General features: G+C 42.6%; 1 protein-coding gene across 1 annotated transcript in view; it reads right to left on the reverse strand.

Moving 5' to 3' along the window:
• The window catches only part of med27 (mediator complex subunit 27), a 343,086-nt gene that overhangs the window by 51,029 nt on the left and 277,236 nt on the right, over positions 1-14,821 (reverse strand). Inside the window, exon 5 of the mRNA XM_070863373.1 lies at positions 5,603-5,710. Within this exon, the coding sequence (XP_070719474.1) occupies positions 5,603-5,710 (108 nt within the window). The remainder of the gene's footprint in view (positions 1-5,602; positions 5,711-14,821) is intronic.

Here is a 14,821-nt window from a genome sequence, read left to right on the forward strand (position 1 = left end):
GAACCTTTGGTTCTTTCGATGGTGTCCAACTGAAAATTCAACCCCACCCCCCCCCCCCCCCCAGTCCAGTCCACTTGGCAGATCTACCGGACACTGGTGAAGCTTGGGTTCAGTGATGGGAACGCAATGAACAGATTTTAACAGTGAAACAAATGACGTGTATATGTATTAGAAGCCATCCAGCACCTCATCCAAATGTTTTTTTTTTATTTGTTCATGTGATGGCCAGCATTTATTGCCCATCCCTAATTGTCCTTGAGAAGGTTGTGGTGTACTGAGCAATGTTCCCTCTAATGTTTTATTGTACTGAGCGGGCCATGAACTCCTTTGAGTGTGACCTTTTCGTCCGTGGGCAAATTTTACAACAACTTTTACAATACCAGCAGCAACTACTTAAAGGCATATTTACAATAATGCCATATTGCCACCCCACTGTCTCAAATCATGAGACAGTCTGACAAAGTTCTATACAGGTTTAACATAACTTTTGAATTCTATTCCTCTAGAAATGAACCCCAGTGCTTTATTTGCAATTTTATGGCTTTTTTAAACCTACGTTGCTACTTTTAATGATTCATGAAGCGATACACCAAGATCCCTTTGTGCCCCCACCTGATTTAGATTCTTATTTTTAAAGCAGTAGGTCGTCTCCTTATTCCTCTTACCAAATTGCCTCACACTTATCTGTATTGAAATTAATTTGGCATTTACATACCCATTTTGCAAGTTTGTTTATGGTAGAATTAATAAAGGCCTTTAGTTTGTCATACAAACTCTCTTGGGGAGGTGGGGGGGGAGGGAGGTGGAGAGAAGAGCAAGGCCGGGGGGGGGGGGGGGAGGAGGGAGGGGCTGGGGGTGGGGGGAAAGGAGAGCGAGACCGGGGCGTGTCTCTCCCTCTTCCTCTCTCCCCAGTGTGTGTTTCTCTCTCTCACTCTCTCCCCTTTCGATCCTCTCCTCCCTCAACCCACCCCCCAGCCAATTCTCTCAAGGGGCTGAAGAAAATATGTCCACGCTGCAAGGCCGCAACTGTTGGGTGATGCGCATGCGCGGCTCTGGGATAGCATGCGCGTGCACAAATGGCCGTGTGAATAATCATTGTTTGCACTCAGTACCTCGGGCTCAGGGTCAGGCCTGTAGTGGGGTTCAGCGCACAAGTGGCGAAATGGGTCAGGCGCGCAGTTGCTGAAACCCGCTCCTGTGGGCCGAAAGAACGAGCCTGTGAGACACGATTGAAAAGCGCGCCTGTGCGCAGGAGCCCGTGCCAGCGGGACTGCGTAGCCTGCAACATCTGGTGCAACTTAGGGGGATCAGTGGTGCCGAGTGGGCCATTTCAGAAGGCAGTTAAGAATCAACCACATTGCTGTGGCCTGTGACTCACATATAGGCCAGACCGGGCAAGAACGGCAGATTTCCTTCCCCAAAGGACATTAGTGAACCAGATGGGTTTTTACGACAATCCGGTAGTTTCATGGTCACTATTGACTGATGCTAGCTTTTTATTCCAGATTTATTTAATTAACTGAATTTAAGTTCCCCAGTTGCCGTGTTGGGATCATTAGTGCAGGATCATTAGTCCAGGCCTTTGGATTACTGGTCCAGTAACAACCACTATGATGCTGTTTCGACTGGCACTCTGGTCTATTGGTTCTGAGGTATCGAGCTGGATTCAGATGTAGTGCATATGATTGCTGTTAAGAGTAACCAGGAACACAAGACTCAAATTAATCAAAATTACGTCATTTTATGTTACGTGATCCGAGCAGTCTGAGCTACGTGGGGTGGGGGAGGGGGGGGGGTGGTACTCTCTACTGTTTCCAGTCTAGGGGTGGTTTAACCCATACTTATAGTTTCCAACAATTCATTGATGACATACATGCAAATCATGGAGAAGGTTTGAAAATCCCAGAAATCCCCAATTCCATTCGAAAATCCTAAATTTGCTACCTCACTGATTAAAAAAAGGAATAAAGACTTACATTTATATAGTGCCTTTCACGACCACCGTACGGCTCAAAGCGCTTTACAGCCAATGAAGTACTTTTGGAGTGTAGTCACTGTTATAGGCTAGCTGCTCTGTCCTATCATAAGGATGCTTCATTTTCCTGAGGCAGGGGGGGGGGCGGGGGGACAGATGTGGGAAAGTCTAAATGATCTTCCTTCATCTCTTACAAAAATCCCTGTTGTATTTAACTTTTACAGAGGGATGGTTGCAAATACTAGCTCTCAGCTTGCTCCACTCAGTTCCAGACCATCAAGCGAGCAAATGTCCTAATAAATAGGATGCTTTGAGCTGGACAAACAGCAGGAATTTTTCTTAGCACTATGTTGGTAAGCTGCATGGTTTAAGCCAATTACCAAGTAAGCCAGGACACCCTCAAAGCCTCCTTAATAAAGTGCAACATCCCCACCAACACCTGGGAATCCGTGACCAAATACTGCTCTAAGTGGAGGAAGAGCATCCAGGAGGGTGCTGAGCACCTCGAGTCTCGTCGCCGAGAGCATGCAGAAAACAAGCGCAGGCAGCGGAAGGAGCGTGCGGCAAACCAGAGTCCCCACCCATCTGTGACAGAGACTGTAATTCCCGTATTGGACTGTTCAGTCACCTGAAAACTCACTTTTAGAGTGGAAGCAAGTCATTTTCAATTTCGAGGGACTGCCTACAATATGATTAAGCCAGTTAAATTTCAGCAACACCCTTAAGTATTCCTGTGGGTCAGCAAATCTTAGTTCGCACCAAACTGCAGCCAAATTCTTTGGGCTTGGGCAAACACAAATGGAAGCTCTATTTGTGAAGATTTCTCAGTAGTTTGATTTGGAGGTTCTGACTTATGATGATCGGTTTCTGTCCAAGCCAGACACTCAGCTGACCAAAAACAAAACTGATTTTGAATTGCTTCACTGACACTGAAGGCGACAAGTTTACCACTGCTCGTGCATCTCTTTCTAAATCTCGATGCTCTTGTTTATTCAATCCATTATACACCAATGTTACACAATTTTTCTCCCAATTTGCAATACTTCATGTGTCAGTACTAAATGTCGTGTGTCTACAAAATTGTATAACTGAACCAAGCTCTTCTACAAATGGCATCCCCTTTCTCTACTGCTCCCCTACTTCAGTGTCTTCTACAAATTAACCAGGTTATACTTGACTTTAGCATCTAGATAATTTATGTAGACGGGAAATAAGAGGTCCAAGTACCAATTCCTGTGAGACTCCACTCAGCACTTGCCACTCTGGAAAAACGTCTTTCATAAACACTTTCCATTTCCTTGTTTCTTTTGTTATATAAAAAGGAACTTCTTATCCATGTACTCCAGTTTATTCCCAAGACTTTTTGTTTAATTGGAAGTCTTTCATGTGGAAATCTGTAAAGGTGTTCTGAAAATTAAAATAATCTATAATATAGGGACTTCCCCCATCTTTGAGGAGGTGACATATATTGGATGGATGAAATGCAGTGGATGCGATGTACATGGACCTGCAGATAACCTCCGACACAGTATCACACAGGAGGCTACTGGAGAAGATTAAGTGGTATGGAATTAGGAGAAAAATTGCAAATTGGATTAAAAACTGATTAGAAGAGAGGGAACAGAAAGTAGGTTTTAAAGGGTAGTTACTCAGATTGGGTAGAAGTGGATAGCAGTGTCAGACAGTTCTGTTCTGGGACTGCTTCCATTCACTGTATATCGATGATTTTGATATTGGGCTAAAAGAGTGCTGTCCAAATTTGCAGATGATACTAAAATAGGAGGGAAGGTGTATAATTCTGAGGAGCAAAGGAAGCTGTAAGGAGATAGTGACAAGATGGTCAAAAAAGTGACAGACGGAATTCAATTTCAACTCGAGATGGTACAATTTGGTAAATAGAAATAAAAGTAATCATTGTATTTTAAATGGAGGAAGGCCCTGGTGAGCAGGAGACCAGTGACCCAGCAGGGTACTTGATTCCGATGGAAGTGGAGTGGCAAACTCCTATCGCTTGCAGTTGGTTTTCCCGGTCAGGCCAACGACCTGGCAACATTAAAAAAAAAGGGGGTCTTCAAGCAACCCAGAATATGATCTGCTGGGATATAAAAGCAGTGGAAGAAATGGGTTGCCTCATATGCTGCTGGACATGGAACAAAAGAAGAAGAATGGAGGAAGATTGGGTGATGTGGAACAGCAGAGGAACTTGGGGGTAGAGGATCACAAGTCATCAATAGCAGCATGTTGTAATTTTATGCAACACTTTTGTTCCATCCTCAAAAAAGAAAGGTGCTTTGATGAGCAGAATCTTTCCCATCTATAGTTTATTCTTGATAATCTTAAGTTTTTCTGTGCTACAAAAATGGAATTATATCTAAGAGTTTAATTTAAGCCGTGAAAATCATGTAATTAAAAAAAATGTAATTATCAGAAAACCTGAATTAAACAACTTCAAATGAAGAGGAATAAACTGTACATCTAGGTTTCTTTACAAGCTGTTGCTATACAGATAACCCAATCCTCCATACTATTTCTCAGAATGGTTTCCATTATTTTACCTGTGGTTGATGTTAGTCCACTATAAGCCCATTAGCATGGAGGCAGACGCACCAACGTTAGCGTCCTCGACCAGGCCAACATCCCCAGCATTGAAGCACTGACCACACAATCAGCTCCGCTAGGCAGGCACATTGTTCACATGCCAGACACGAGACTCCCAAAGCCAGCGCTCTACTCGGAACTCCTTCATGGAAAACGAGCCCAAGGTGGGTAGAGGAAACGTTACAGGGACACCCTGAAAACCTCCCTGAAAAAGTGCAACATCCCCACCGACACCTGGGAGTCCCTGGCCAAAGACCGCCCTAAGTGGAGGAAGTGCATCCAGGAGGGCGCTGAGCACCTCGAGTCTCATCGCCGAGAGCATGCAGAAATCAAGCGCAGGCAGCAGAAAGAGCGTGCGGCAAATCTGTCCCACCCACCCTTTCCTTCAACGACTATCTGTCCCACCTGTGACAGGGGCTGTGGTTCTCGTATTGGACTGTTCAGCCACCTAAGGACTCATTTTTAAAGAGTGGAAGCAAGTCTTCCTCGATTCCGAGGGACTGCCCATGATGATGATGATTAGCATGGGTCAGATTTGTCACCCTTAAAATATAACAACCATATTTGTTTTTTTTTCCAATCCTGCAACAGAACTCAATGATTCCTTCATTATGATAACCAATGCCTCTCTCCAGTCTCCTTCTGCACACTAGGATGTATACCATCTGACTGAGGTGACTGGTTAGTCTTCAGTCCTTTTAATTTATCAAACCACTGGTACACTAACTTCAAAATCCTTTTGGGTATTTGATATGTCGCTATTATCTTCTACGGTAAATACTTCTATAAAATATGTTAAATATTTTCTCCTTAAGCATACCAAAAACTGTACCAATAACAGGAGTGCCATTTCTGTAATTCAATCTCAGAATACAAAGAATTTAGCAACTTATTTTGGTTCTGCACATTTATCCAAACTTATTTTATAATATTCAGCAGTAAAAATATACAGATTAATTTGTGATAAATAACTCGCATTTTGAAAACAATTTCTTTTATAACTCAAGTTAATGGCCCAAATATCCCTACCTTCCCATCTTCTGTGTAGATGTTTTCATTGTATGCCTTAACGATTGTCCGATCAATAAATAGACTCCTCATCACAACTATTGCCTTTAATACCTTTCCAAGTGTAACCTGTAACAAAGAATTAGGAAGCAGAACATAATTAGGAGGTAAAGTCTTTCCAGATGGATAAATTCACTAGTGACCACTCTAACTTGGGAAAAAAAAAATCAGGATGTTTATTCATAAGCTGCCTTTTTCTGATTCAGTATGTACATGTAACTATGATCAAAGATACCCACGTTAAGCCAATGGCCCGGAATTTAAGATTGTAATGACGCCAAAAACTGTCAGCTTTTGCTGTCATTTCAACCGTGAAACTGACAGCAAATTCTGGCGTCCGCACATGCAGTTAATGCACATGCAACTCGGAAATCCAGACGTTGCTGTCAGTCATTCCCTGCTGCTCCACAGGCTACGCTGGAACTCCCCGCAGCCGGTAATCAATTGAAATCACTGAACTGGTGAGAACTTGAGCTTTTACGCTCTAATAGCGCTGTTAAAAACTCCCGAAAAAGTTAAGCCTTGTTCAATGAGGTGTAACTGGATTTTAACAGCATAACAACTGCTGAACAAGTGTTCTGGCCCTGAAAAACAAATTTTATATTTATGGAATGTCAAATTTTTCCATGATAAAAAATTCCATGTTTTTTAAATATCATTAAATAAAGTTTATATTTCAGCTTCTACATTAATCCCATGTGTATGTCTCACCCTATTTCGCTCTCTGTAAAATGATTTAAAAGTGAAGGATAATCAGTACATTTTACTTCCTGGTTTGCTGTCTGTGGGAATTCTTCAATGTGATTGGCTGCTTAGCCAGCTTGATGACGTCGCTGTTGCTGGACGTTGGAAATCCCCTAGAGTTGGCACCAGAATGAAATTAATGTCAGGAGATGTGAAATTCACACCAGAGATCGCTAGATCTTTGTGGGCAGCTTTCTTCGAGGTCATCGGCAAGCGCCATCACTTTGCCGTTGACTAAAAAATCTGGGCCGTTATCTCTGCTTTACGATAATCCACCTTTTAAAAAAACTTCAATCTCACTGTATGTCATAGGAACTTGTGCCAAAAAAAAAACTTGTGCCAGTCGGTTACTGTAAAGCATGCTAGGGGTTTAAACTCCTCATTATCACCAGGTCTTAAAAAAACTATTTTATGATTAACCGGAAGGTTTTTGATGACAGTATTTTATTGAGTGTACGGTTGTTTTTCAGAAACTGAAGTTTGGAAACATTCCCGAATCACTGGCCTTTCTCTCCAACTGCAGGGAAGCAACTTGCCTCTATTTGGCCCCTTCTCCAAAATAGCACGGCTAAAATCAGCAACTCACTGCGCTGTGAGCAGCAGGTGCAGTATTTGTCTGCATTTCCATTGCTGTGGAATCTAGAGGCAGATTTTACAATACCAGGAGCTCTGAAATATTGCACAGTACAATAAATTCTACTTGAAACGGTACTGTAATATAAAAAGAGCATTATTAGTAATCAGCTGCATCTACTGCAGGGAACACTTTTAGAAACCTGTCAAACCCTTCTAACATGTACTATATTACACGTAGCTCTGTGCAGTAGCTGTGTGAAATGTGGCTGCAGGCTATAATGAGCTTTTAATCCCAAAGAACACTTCAGAAAGTTACTCAATACACCAGGTCGCACAGCCTCGGGCTACAATAATTATTATAGAGTTCTGTGAATCTTTCTACTGTGTGTTAACACAACCAATATTCTTACAACCTTACATTATCAGCTGTGGCTCAGTGGGTAGCACACTCGCCTTTGAGCCAGAAGAATGTGGGAGCCAGAAGAATGTGGGTTCAAGCCCTACTCCAGGAACTTGAGCACACAAAAATTCTAGGCGGACACTCCAGTGCAGTGCTGATGGAGTGCTGCACTGTCTTTCGGATGAGACATTAAACCCAAATCTCGTCTGCTCTCTCAAGTGGATGTAAAAGATCCCATGGCACTGTTTCGAAGAAGAGCAGGGGAGTTATCCTCCCTGCCCTGGCCAATATTTATCCATCATCAACATAACAAAAAAAACAGATTAACTGGTCATTATCACATTGTTGTTTGTGGGAGCTTGTTTGTGAGCAAATTGGCTGCTGTGTTTCCTACATTACAACAGCGACTACACCCCAAAAGTACTTTTAACCATCAACAATTAATCAACATGTTTAATCAGTTATTACTGCTGCAGAAATAAAGTTAGTGGTAAGACTTGTCAACATCTTGTTTTATCAATTGATAGTGCATATGTGCACTTTAGAAAGTCACAACATTTGCCTCTGAATTGGATATGCTCGCCCCTGGGAATGCCAGCTTTCAAAACTGTACAACACAAAATATAGAAATCTTCATATTCGTCACAAATCTGTCTAACATTAACCCTACTGCATCTAATAATTCCTTGACTCCATTGTCTCTCAGACACAGTAATTTTTGTGCACTTCCTATTAGTGGCTCATGGTGTAGTCTCCTGTACTTCAGGGAGACCAAACACATTAGGTGACTCCTTTGCTAAATGTATCCTTTCTGACTGTAAATGTGACCCTCAGCTCCTTACGATTTATCACTAACTTCCCCTCCCATTCCCACTTTAAATCACCATTTTTTTCTGCAACACAATAACTTGCATTCCATAACGCCTTTTAACATAGTCAAATGTCCAAAGGCGCTTCCCAAGAGCATAATCAGGCCAAAATTGACAACGAGCCAAAGGAGGAGACATTAGGACAGGTGACTAAGCAAAGAGGTACATTTTAAGCAGCGTCTTAAAGGGGGTGGAGAAGCGAAGAAGTTTAGGGAGGGAATTCCAGAGCTTAGGGCTGAGACGGCTGAAGGCACTGTCACCACTGGTGGGACGAAGGTAGTGGGGGATGTACAAGGGGGCCAGAGTTGGAGGACAGCAGAGTTCTCTGAACAGTTGTATGGCTGGAACACCAAGATCAACACAAGCTTTATGGATAGTAAAGTACTCTGCGGCCCTTTAGTCTTAATGGGGATAGACTAGGAGCTGTGACGGAACATAGGTGTCCATGTACACAGAGCTAGTGCACAGATACAAAAGTAATAAAAAGGACTAATTAAATGTTGACTTTTATCTCAAGATGATTGGAATACAAAAGTTAAGAGGTGATGTTTGAGTTGTACAGAGCCTTTATCAGAACCCACCTGGAGTACTGCATTCAGTTTTGGGCACCGCACCTCAGGAAAGATACATTGGCCTTGGAAAGGGAGCAGCTGAGGATTTTCTGTTTTTGTCTGAGTGAGTACAATAGTACTATATGCTGCGTATTTTCCAAAGCCTTTTTTGTCCCCTGCAGACTTGCATCTGCTGGGAATTGGATTAACTTAATTAACACCCTTGACAAGAAGAGATACTTTTGCCTGGTTAGGCTGCGATTCAACTCCAGGTCCCCGAGTTGAAAGGAAAGTCTTCAGCACCATCCAGTCTCACGTGAGCAGCACATTTTTATCAATGTCTATTATAAGCTTGGTCTCAATCATCAAGATTTCAGGCCTGGTATCCTGGGCAGCAATGAAAGTTCTTGGGAATTGCATGTGTGTGTATGCATGCATAGCATAAGGTGAAGATTTGCAATATCTGACTTGCCAAGCTGCAAGTTCACAACCAAGTCCCAGTTGACTTTTTAAATGGCTGTTCCTTTACTGTTTGAAAACCTCCATCAAGATGTGAATCTAAGTACAGTTGTGGTAAAATGGGATCTAAACCCTCAGAGACCTAGCAAAGTTCCACGACCCTGACTATGAAAGCAGGCTGGTTCCAATTACTCTTCAGACTGCCTATTAGAGCAATACAATAACTGAAACAGCAGAAAGTATTTTTAGCACAGGATGAGGAATGTTTCTACCTGCTGACTTTCCACTGAAACGTGAATTGTATTCCTATAGATACTATTGAAACTTTTAAGAATTTAATTTGTTTCAGACTTCAAAGGTTTTTCTTGCAGTGTTACTCCATGAAATGCCTGTACTATCTTGACTCACTGGACAGGTCGATTAGTCTTTGCGTTTAGTACATTGACTTTATCATGCTGTCACCAATAGTAAATGAAGCCAGTGCGTTCCATGGTAATCATTAGAGGCAGCACAGATCCGGATATAAACATCGCCTATGGAAACTGCCATATTTCCTGACCATACATACTGTAATTTCCCCAGTCACTGATGAAGATACAGCAACTGGAAAGTAAGTTGAGATTTTAAAACTACGCAGTTTTATGATTCCACAAGCATAGGTGTTTCTCCCCCACTGTTTTGGATATAGTGGAATTCACCGTGTAATACAGTTTTCATTGCACCAGGACTTTGAGGTCGCTTTTTATATTGCGTGGGCACCAGGTATCTACTGATCTCTTAGTATGACACAAAGTGAGCAAAACAAGGGCACAAATATTGTCAATGTGCATTGAGGAACATCCAACAGCAAGGAACAGCATAGTCCTGCCTCGAAAGGCAACACAGATATCCAATTGATACTAAGACAAGAGGTCAGCCGCACAGTGTTATTAGTGTGGGGGAGGCCTGGCCCTCAACAGGCCTGATTAATTATAGATTTACAGATGAATGATCAGAGCATAGAATTGTGATTAATGCATCTCCAGTTTGCCAATAAATAGCAGGCCTAGAACAGTTGTATAAACTCCAGATTAAAAATGTTTAATTTGTCAAGTTTGATTTCCAGTCTGTTTTAAGTTACCTGACTGCAACTGGGAAGGCGGCAGGGCACTAAAATTCCTATTAGAGATTGAAGTAAAAGTCAGCCCGCGATCCCAATCCCGATTGCTATGCAGTAACTCCTGCTGGAAAGTGTGTGTGTGGGCCCAAATTTGGCCCACCCATTTTTTCGGCTCACTCATGTGAGATGTGCCGACTTCCTACGATCCAAACGGCACCAAAAAGATGTCCCCGGATTCTGGCCCCTCTGCCGACTCCCGGGGCTTAGCACGGCGTGGCGAGTCCATTGTGGGGGGGGGAGGGCGGAGCTAGGGCCCTGTGCCGAAAAGAGTGCTGGCAGCTGTCCACATGCGCAGTAGAGCGTTCGCGCATGCGCAATAGCTCCTCCCGTGATTATGATGATGCATGCCTACAGCGTGGGACCCAATGTGTCCCGCCCCTATCCCGGGCAGAGTGGCTTGCCACACAGGCCGGCCCGCTGCCTTTCTGTGCTGAGGGCTACAAGAAACAAGTTGGTGCAGGGAGACTTTTGATCCGGGGGGGGAGGGGGGGAAGAGAAAGAGAGGAGAGTTTTGATGGGTTGGGAGGGGGGGGAAGTGAGGAGAGTTTTGATGGGGTGGGGGGTGATAACTGTGTAGCCAGTAATTTTAATGAGCTTACTTAAGACTTTCCTTAACCCTGTTGATGAAAATACTTTCCTACGAGCAGGAAGTACTTCTATTTTTTATTTGGATATTGTAGTTTAAGCTTCCATGAATGCTTCTGTTGTATAGTAAATTAACTTTGAAGTTTGTCAGTCCTGTATAGCTGCTTGATCCTATTCACATTCTTCAGTCAAGTCATTAAGTACTTACCTGCGTTGATTTCTTAACTCTCCGCAAGGGTTTTCTGTGCGGCCACAAGTGGCCACATATGCTGGCCTAAGTTAGTTTGGAGCAACTATTAGCTGTCCAAACTGGCTTAAATGGCCAAAACGGGCATAGGTGGCTTGAACAAAATTAAACTAAACTAAAAAAAATCCTAACTAACTCACTTACACTGGCGCAAACTGAATGTGCAAAATGAGGATTTTTAAGATACTCCAGAAAAATCAAGTTGCTCAAAGAAAAACGGAGTAACTCCTGGGCAACTTTGGGTCCTGTATGTGGGTGCCAGGCAACAACAGCATTGGCTTGGCCGTTATGCCCTTTGTATTGCATAGCCTGTTGATATTCATCGTCAATCCTCACACGCAAAGAATGGCTACTTGGATGAGGTGCTGAGGGGTCTTTAACAGCAGCAGAATAGAAACCCAGCCAGAACGACAGTCTTCATAAGAGAAGGTAGTCGAAAGTTGGTGCAGAACAAAATGTCCATTTCATAAATCTCTGCAACAAGCCTATTTAATCATCTAGCCAGAAATCTGATCTTAAGACACAGAGCCCTTCCATATTTTACACTTCTAAAAAATGCTGCCATTCCAAGGTGATCTGACTAGTAAATCAGGGATTTGCAGGAAAGATACTCGGAGTTGCACTGTTGATCATTTGTTAGTTGGGAGTCAAAATCATAGAATGTTATAAGCATAGAAACCGCCCATTCAACCCATCAAGTGCTTTTCTCCATCTATTCAAATCCCATCTATTTGTTCACTCCCCATATCATTTAATATTCCTCTTTTTCAAGGAGAATATTTATTTCTTTTTAAAAAGTATTCAGACACCGGTTCATTAACGGTTGATAGCAAAGAATTCCACATTGTAAGCACTGCGGGCAAATAATCTTTCCCTAGCTTTCGCTTTTTGTGATTATTGTCAATTTCCGCCTCTCTTTCTCCCCCCCCCCCCCCCCCCATTACAAGTGGAAACAACCGATCACAATTTATCCCCATCATATCCCTTTGTGATCTTGAAGGCCTCTATCAGGTCATCAGTCGACCATAAGAACAAAATAACATAATAAATAGGAACAGGAGTAGGCCACCTGGCCCCTTGTGCCTGTTTTGCCATTTAATAAGATCATGGCTGATCTGATCATGGACTCAGATCCACTTCCCTTCCAACTCCCCATAACCCTTTATTCCCTTATCGCTCAAAAATCTGTCCATCTCCGGCTTAAATATATTCAATGACCCAGCCTCCACAGCTCTCTGGGGCAGAGAATTCCATAGATTTACAAATCTCAGAAGAAATTCCTTCTCATCTTAGTTTTACATGGTCGGCCCCATATTCTGAAACTATGTCCCCTAGTTTTAGTTTCCCCTTTGAGTGGAAATATCCTCTCTGCATCCACCTTGTCAAGCCCCCTCATTATGTTTTGATAAGATCACCTCTCATTCTTCTGAACTCCAATGTGTATAGGCCCAATCTACTCAACCTATCTTCATAAGTCAACCCCCTCATCTCTGGAATCAACCGAAGTGAACCTCCAATGTAAGTATATCCTTCCTTAAATACAGAGAGCAAAACTTTACGCAGTACTCCAGGGTGTGGCCTCACCAATACCCTGCACAGTTGTAGCAGGACTTCTCTGCTTTTATACTCTATCCCCCTTGAAATAAAGGTCAACATTCCCCATTTACCTTCCTGATTACTTGCTGTATCTGCATACTAACTTTTTGTGTTTCATGCACAAGGACCTCCAGGTCCATCTGTTCTGCAGCACTTTGCAATTTTTCTCCATTTAAATTATAATTTGCTTTTCTATTTTTTCTGCCAAAGTGGATAACCTCACATTTTCCCACATTATACTCCATCTGCCAAATTTTTGCCCACTCACTTAGCCTGTCTATATCCCTTTGCAGATTTGTTGTGTCCTCTTCACAATTTGCTTTCCCACCCATCTTTGTATCAGCAGCAAACTCAGTTACTTTATACTCGGTCCCTTCATCCAAGTCATTAATATAGATTGTAAATAGTTGAGGACCCAGCACAGATCCCTACGGCATCCGACTAGTTACTGGTTGCCAACCAGAGAATTAACCATTTATCCCGATTCTCTGTTTTCTGTTAGTTAGCCAATCCTCTATCCATACTAATATATTACCCCCAACCCCGTGAACTTTTATCTTGTGCAGTAACCTTTTATGTGGCACCTTATCGAATGCCTTCTGGAAATCCAAATACACCACATCCACTGGTTTCCCCCTTATCCACCCTGCTCGTTACATTTGGAAAAAACCATCTCAGTTCCAAAAGCAAAAAAACCCAACTAAACCCATGATGCCACAAGACCAGGTTCTGGAGGTGTCTGTATGAATGGGGCTTCCATGCACAGAAGGGATTCCCCCCAAAACTCCATGTTGAAGTGTGAACATATCTTTAGTGTTCTGATTTAGCATTTAATGAACTAAAAGTGCCAATTACAGACTTTCCTAACCTCCCGGCCCATGAAATTCAAATCGGATAAACCAGCAAATCTGTACATTACCTGGACTTTGAGGTTAAGTTTGGACACTTCTGAAGTAGCGCATTACAGCGAGCTCTATTCTGTCCTCTCTATAGTAAGCATGAATGGATAACAGTTAGGTGCAAGAATCTTGGAGGACTGTTTTCTTCCCAAGCCCAGAGACATTAGGCTAGTTGTAATACCCCCACCTCTACTCATATAGAAAAACAGACATCAAACCTATGATTTTCCTGGTCCATACTGCTCATTATTGTACCCACCAGATGCAGTTACCCACTGAGCTATCAAATGGCTCTTCCTCAATATTTTTCATTCAGTTCATTGAAACATCTGTGAACTCATGTGGAAGCAAGTCATCCTCGTTCGAGGGACTACCTATAATGATGATGAGTTGTAGAAAGCTCCAGCAGAAAAAAAAAACTAATTTTTAATTAACAAATAATAAAACCAGCTAAAAAAGCATAAATGAAGTGTGCAAATTAACTTCAGCTACAGTAACATATAACTAGTGGTAATGAGTTGTTAAATTCAGCCATTTGACTGAACAACTAACTAATTAGCCTTGGCACTGGCAAGAAAAATGAGAGCAATTGATTTGCTTTATGCATGGCCTGCTCAATGTACAACCTGGTTTTTAAAAATTCTCGTTCAGACAGCAGATCTCTCTCAAAAATTGCTGCCTGCCAATTTCTTGCCTTCATAAAGAGATGAGATGTGCTCACGTCTCATCATTTCTTAGCCAATACGCAATCTCAGTTGACTCTACCATGCAGTTTCCCTTGAGCTGCTACTTGGACCTACATCATCATGGACCTACAAGACTGCTGCTGACTGACTGCATAAACACAGCATAAACATATTTAACAGCATAAACACAGGGCTCTCAGAATAAGACTTAAAAGGCCATATAAATGCTTTCCTATACACCATGAGTTCTGGTAACACAAGCTATGTGAACAAACAGCTTCCACTCAATGGGCCCCAAGTTTCCACACGAAAAAAAACGGGCGCCCCTCCGAGCTGGGTGCCCGTTTTTCGCGCCTAAAACAAACCGCGCTATTCTCGAGCGCCCTGCAGCTCCTTGTCTGCCTGCCGT

Source organism: Pristiophorus japonicus, chromosome 20 (assembly GCF_044704955.1).
Source record: "Pristiophorus japonicus isolate sPriJap1 chromosome 20, sPriJap1.hap1, whole genome shotgun sequence".
NCBI lineage: Eukaryota > Metazoa > Chordata > Chondrichthyes > Pristiophoridae > Pristiophorus > Pristiophorus japonicus.